The following is a 6,825-nucleotide window of genomic DNA, read 5'->3' as shown; positions in this document are numbered from 1 at the left end:
GGTGTTATGACAATGAATAAAAGTCTTGAATTTGCTAAACAACTCATCAGACGCATGGGAATTCAGGGTAGAATGGAGCAGACTTGGTGTCCTGTGCATGAATCCCTTAAAATTGGTTTTGTATCGTGTGGCTGTACTCATAAGATACAGCAAAACCTCTTTAATTCATACTAATTTGGGGATTTGAATGAATGAGTTTTAAATAAATGAACACTTATTGATCATTTACACAAAGAAATTAAATTTAGATTAACTTACTGAATAATCAGGTTAAGGGGACCTGTTTTAATGGAAAGGATAATATTAATTTATGATGAAGATCAATTACATGCAAATGAAAACCAAGAGATATAGTCCACAGCATCAATTTGCTTAACTAAGCCATTCTGCCCACTTGGTGGAAAGGTAAACTTTAGCCTGAATTCCCACACATCCCAAATTAGTACAGTCCCGGTTTAATGAGGTTTTACTGTGTGAGCACAGTTTGCTTCTGCCTGTGTCATAAAGATGTCATACAAGGATACACATTTACATTTGAATTGAGTAGTCAGTCAACACCACAGCAATTTTCTTTGAGGCCTTCTGCAGCTCACTTTTTGGTTCTCGGTTAAATAACGTCATCTCTTTTTCTGTTTAAGGGATTTAAGGACAATGTCTATCGACAGAGAAGAAAGTATTTTGTGGATGTGGCCATGAGTTATAAATAGTAAGTACCTGTGTAACTGTTTTCGGCAACTTGTCACTGGCTGGTTAGAAAAGCACATGCTGTGTTAAACAGACCCACCTTCTCTTCGCTTTGACTTTTCCGAAGGCAGATAGGAACCATTTTAAACACTCTCCAACTCTGTGGGCATCATGCCAAGTGCTGCATTTTCACCATTGTGTTCACAGCTCCACGAAGGAGCCACTTTTGTCCACTCTGCAGGGCCCAGAAACTGTGTTTTCATTTTGCTTTTGATTTGAGTTTTCCGTAACCTCCCTCAATGTCTAGCGTCCCCAATGAAAGTAGGGTATTCAGCGAGTTTTCCGTAACCTCCCTCAATGTCTAGCGTCCCCAATGAAAGAGATGTGTTTGCTTTGTGTGGAAAGGGAAACTTCCTGGAAATTGGAGAATTTCAGACCCAATCCTGGTTGAGGGTGGGGAGGAAATGAAAGAACCTAAGGATTGGGGTGAGGACCGTGCATTGTGCATGGTATTAGATGGCCGTGACAGGGTACTGCGACAGGCGATGATGTAGTGTGTTGACTGCAAGCCGTGTCTAGAAAAATGGAGTATACGGTAGGCCTCTATGTATTCTGGTCACAACAATAAAACTTGTAGCCCATCATGGTGCTGCCTTTACTTTGTCTGGTATGTGATCAGCTACATAAATCTGTCATCAGGACAAAATATAAATCCTACCTGGCAGGAAAGATTCTTTCTTATTCTAGTTGAGACTAGGTGAGACACTCAATTGTCCTGTGGGGCAAGTTTGTCCTTGGTGAGAAGTTAGGACTTTACATGTGTTATACAAGGTATCAGTGTTTCCTTCCCTCCCTCCCTCCCTCCTTCCTGCCCTCCTTCCTTTCTTTCTTTTTTAAGGAATATGACACACAGGTGCTTAAGGCAAAAATGGGAGGATTTCATGCCACACCTCTGATTGGGCCAGTCATTTGCTCATTTCTAACTTTCCCGGATGCTCTGGTGCTCTTCCTTTCCTCCTACCAAACCCCATGCATCCTTCATTCTTCCTCTAGTATGTTTTTAATCCTGAAAACCAGGACTACTTGGCACATGCTTTTCCACATGTGTCTTCTCCATTCTCATCTCTTCTGTTCCACGCAGCTCCTTGACCCTTTTTTAACTACTGTGACCTTCTACCCCCTTGCAATGTCAGTGTGCTGATGGCTTGTCCAGGCCCAAGCCCAACCTCCTGCCACCTTAAGCCCTCAGCGCTGTCTCTCTCTAACCTTGTCTTCCAGTGTTTCCCTGTCAGGTTGCCAAGACAGCACTCTGATGGCCGTGCTCACTTTTTCACATCAGGCCCTGATCAGTGGTCATGAGTGTTAAGATGAGCTCCCTGCCCAGCGGCATGGCTCAGTGGTTGAGCAGTGACCTGTGAACCAGGAGGTCACCAGGTTCGATTCCCAGTCAGGGCACATGTCCAGATTTCGGGCTCGATCCCCAGTGTGGGGTGTGCAGGAGGCAGTCGATCAATGATTCTCCTCATCATTGATGTTTCTATCTCTCCCTCCCCCTTCCTCTCTGAAATCAATACAAAAATATTAAAAAAAAATAAAAAGACGAACTCCCCTAGGTTCACAGACCCTGCCTGTGGAACCAGGCCATGCCTGCAGAGGTGGGTCCTTAGAAAGGGGTGGGCAGGACATGCCTTTGGGACCTGAGGGGACACAGTCAAAGCTTAGGGCTTGGCAGAGCCTTTTCCTTTAGATAAAAGATAGATACAAATGTATTTCATATGCAGTATATTATATATATGGTGGTATATAAAGGATTTTGTTAGCATAGTGATCAAGGAGCTAGCTCAAATGTCATTTATTTCTTCTTGACAGAGCCCACGCTGGACAAAGGCAAGCTGGTATTGTGATGACACTAATAGAATTGATATATATGAGTCAACCCGTTTTAAGAAGCATTGTTATGGGGAGTCCTTTGGCGTTAAAGGAAACACGTTTATATAGAGAGGAGGGGAAACAGGCACATAGTAGAAATGATGGAGGACGAGGCTCTCAAAGTATTCACAAGTTTGCCTTTGCCATTTTCCCTTAGCGCAAGAGGGACACGGAGATATGGTGTCTATTGGAAACACAAGTCCAAATTGGAGGCTGGAAATGGTGGAGATTTTATACAAAGGTGGGCTGGCTGGGGCCGGAGGGAGCTGCAGTATTCCAGGGTCCGGCCCCAGCTTACAGAGTGGGACTGTATTCAGGGTCCAGGGCCTGATTCTCCGGAACCGAAGGTTCAGGAGGCAGAGGTAGGCAGGACACCGGTGAGTCATCATGTCACAGGGAGAAACTACTCCCATAGGACTCACGCCCGCTTCCTGCTGTCATGACACCAGTGAGGCCAGATGATAACCTGAAGGCTATTTTGGAGACACAGTCAAAGCAGAGGATATTTAAGAGAGTTTGGGATCCAAGACCATTGCAACCCTCTCCCCTGGACAGTGCTGACTCAGGCCGAGTGCCCAGAATAACAGGATGGGAAACTGGGCCATCGGATCCAGACTATCTGGGGCTGGAGTCCTGACTCCACGGCTTCCTCCTGGGGTGATCAACATCACCGCGCCCCAGTTTCTTCATCGGGGAAGAGTGTCTAACAATAGAACCCATCTCGCGGGGCTGGTGTAAGGACTATGAAAGAGAACCCATGGCTGTGCTTTGCACAGTGCCTAGCACGTGATTTGTGATCATAACTGTCAGTTATTATTACATCCTCCCCTTTCCCTTGTCCACAGACTGTCTTCAGTTTCCAGGTGACCTATTGTTTAATTCCTTAGCTGTGTTAACACCATTGTTCTTGCTGCCACCTTAACAAATACTGTAGTTCAAGTGTCCCTGGAAGTAATCCTGGGAATAAAACTCCTTCGGTTTCCCACTTAAAGACTGTTGTGTCTACCGATGCATTTTGTGCGGACCGACATCCTTCTTTGTGGAGAGATTTCATAGCGAGCAGTTACGTTCCCATGTGTGTGTGTGTGGGAAGCTGCAAATACTGATACCAGATCGCCAGTTGCCTCGGGTGCTTCTTGTCGTGGACAGAGTGGGGAAGGTGCCCAGGGAGTGCTTCAGTCAGGGACTTGTGGGACGGAGAGAGAGAGTGGTCACTGCTTAGTGTCCGTCAAGCCATCACTGCTGTGGCTTCTCCGGGTATGAGTGAGGATGGATACGGGCCAGCCATTTCTGTGTGTGTAAATACATATGTGTTTGTGTGCAAATACCTGTGTGTTTGCAAGCTGAGGGCAGGGCTCAGGCTTGTATTCAGGTGCTGGTGGGGGTGGGGCACAGGTACTAGCAAGTCCCTAGTGGGGCCTGGGTCATCATCTCCAGCTCGCCACGCGGTAAGTGAGGTTTTTATTTTATTTTTTATTTTTTATTTTATTGATTTTTTACAGAGAGGAAGGGAGAGGGATAGAGAGCCAGAAACATCGATGAGAGAGAAACATCAACCAGCTGCCTCCTGCACACCCCCCACTGGGGATATGCCCGCAACCAAGGCACATGCCCTTGACCAGAATCGAACCCGGGACCCTCCAGTCCCCAGGCCGACACTCTATCCACTGAGCCAAACCGGTCAGGGCGAGGGTTTTTTTTGTTTTGTTTTGTTTTTTTTGAGGTTTGCTTTTATTTGACAAAAAATAAAGCTACAGTTTCTGGTTGAAATAGATCTTTTTTCCGGTGCTAATGGCTTTCTGAGTGAGCAAAGGAAAAAGATGTCGATACAATAATTACTTAAAATAAGCACGTTTGAGTGGCTTCTGGCCGAGTGCTGGGATCTGATTTCCAAGCCAAAGCTTGAACCACAGGTCTGAGAAGCAGATCATTTGAAACTGGGTGGTGCTGGAAACCCCCAGCGCGTGGGGTCCCCGCAAACATAGTTTGGTGATAAAATTAGAGACCAGTCTGACATGGGGAGACCAATTCAACTTCCTGTTGATAGTTCGTTAAGGCTTTCAGGACACGGAGAAGAAGTCAAATATATGGTCGGAAATATAGACAAAGACGGAGCAGAGATGGTTTGGGGGTGCCGTAGGGATTGGCGGGATGTCGTCTGAGGGGTGCACAGGGGAGGGAAGGAAAAGATATGAAGTACCGAATCATATCTATTGAAACATGGCCAGGAAGCCCTCTGGGGCATTTGTGTTGAATACTGTATTTTCTGTGATAGTCTTGAAAGGATAAAGCAGGGGGGAAGAATCAACACATGCAGAGGAAAATGAAACAATTCCACTCTGTGATGAGAAAACAGCAGGCTCGAAGTCCATATAACCACGAGCCTGAGAGAGGAGAGGGCCCGGGGACCGTGCCAGCACACTGAGAACTGTCCATAGGTGCCACTCAGGTGCGTCCCTGATTGACAGCGCTGCCGAGAAACATGATGGATTACTCAGAGGCCCGCTGCCGCCTGCAGACATGCCTGAGCGCTGTGGCCACGCGTGTCAGTGAGACCTAGCTGCCTCCCCAATAACAGCAGAGGAAGCATTCATTAGTGCAAATATCAGTCTCCCGAGAAGCCCTGAGAATGAAGGCCCTGGAATGACAGGGCAGTGTTTTAATATCATGTGCAATGGATGCGGGTCGCAGCCTGTCCTCCCCAACCCAAAGGAAAGAAATCGGAGTGTAAACAAGCACAGAGGACCCCGGGAGGAGATATGTGAAGCGCATACAGACTCGCAGTCACTGGCAATGGAAGTGCGTGGGGGGCAGACGGCATGTGGAGGAGGGGAAATGATGACTGTGATGTTGGAGCTATAGGTTTGTGTGATACTCTCCAGGTTTCTGTCATTGTCACCTTCATATTTTAAGCTTGACATTAGCTTTCCTGCATTTCTGTGGGTTTCACAATTGCTATGTTGTTGGAGGAAAAATGAGTAATACAGGTTTTTTTTTCCTGGTTGACTAGAAATAAACAGATTTTTCTTTGGGGGCTATTATAATGATTATTCTCCAACAATATGCATGCATATTTAATTTAATTATATTAGTGGTGTGGGGGGGTGGTGGTAGTTATTTCAATCTATCATACTCTCTTGGAAAGAGGCCCCGAGCTCTGACTTTAATATGCCCCTCTTGTTTGCTTAAATTGATTTTGAATATTACTGTGATTGTGTTTGGTTACGAATGTGCTTTCTCCTGGTTGAAATTAAGGTGGTACGTGAACCTCATATTCTTCTCATGGGGCTGCCTCCTTTTTGCTTTCCTTATTTATTTTTTTGAGTCCATGGAATCTGAAATGCAAATAAGTAAAAGCAAATGTCAGTGGGTAAGGTAAACAAGGGAGTTTCAACATGTCATAATTTGCTTTAATTAAAGTTGGAAAATTCCCCAATTTTCCAAGGAAACTCATTTGATTTCAATTCCAAGGAATCCACCCTAGCTGGTTGGGGCATGGACCTCAGTTACAGGCTCGAACCTCAGCGCTGGTTGGGCGCATGCGGGAGGCAACCAATTGATGTGTCTTTCACATCGATGTCTCTCTCTCTCTCTCTCTCTCTCTCTCTCTCTCTCCCCCTCTCTCTATCCCCCTTCCACTCTCTCTAAAAGTCAATGGAGCCCACCGGCATGGTTCAGTGGTTGAGTGTCGACCTATGAACCTGTAGGTCATGTTCGATTTCTGGTCAGAGCACATGCCTGGGTTGGGGGCTCCATCCCCAGTGTGGGGTATGCAGGAGGCAGCCAATCAATGATTCTCTCTCTCATTGATGTTTCTATCTCTCTCTCCTTCCCTTCCTCTCTGAAATCAATAAAAAAATATATTTAAAAGAAAGGTCAATGGAAAAATATCCTCCGGTGAGGAATAGCAAAAACCAAAACAGAACAAAAAACAAACCCAGGGATCCAGATGGTTCCTGGACACCTCTCAGCCTCGGTGTTCTCCTCTGTAAAACAGAGATAACAGTGTCTCTGTGCCTCTCTCCTGGGAGAGTTTTAAGGATTAAATGAAATTAATGGAGCATTGCCATGCAGTGCACTTTACTATTAACTTTATCAAAACAATAATCAACACCTCCAGGCCAGAAGCCCGGGGTTTACTCAGACCCCTGACCTGCTTGCAAGGCTTCAGTTACTTTCTCCAATTTCTCTTTCAATCTGAGAGGCTGTGCG

The 6,825-nt window shown here is 45.8% G+C and overlaps 1 protein-coding gene across 1 annotated transcript in view; it reads left to right on the top strand.

Moving 5' to 3' along the window:
- TPH2 (tryptophan hydroxylase 2) overlaps positions 1 to 6,825 on the top strand; it is a 96,358-nt gene that overhangs the window by 11,617 nt on the left and 77,916 nt on the right. Inside the window, exon 5 of the mRNA XM_006095454.3 lies at positions 639 to 706. Within this exon, the coding sequence (XP_006095516.1) occupies positions 639 to 706 (68 nt within the window). The remainder of the gene's footprint in view (positions 1 to 638; positions 707 to 6,825) is intronic.

Source organism: Myotis lucifugus, unplaced genomic scaffold (assembly GCF_000147115.1).
Source record: "Myotis lucifugus unplaced genomic scaffold, Myoluc2.0 scaffold_156, whole genome shotgun sequence".
Lineage (NCBI taxonomy): Eukaryota > Metazoa > Chordata > Mammalia > Chiroptera > Vespertilionidae > Myotis > Myotis lucifugus.
Note: the sequence above shows the minus strand (reverse complement) of the source record. Positions and strands in the feature narration are given on the sequence as shown.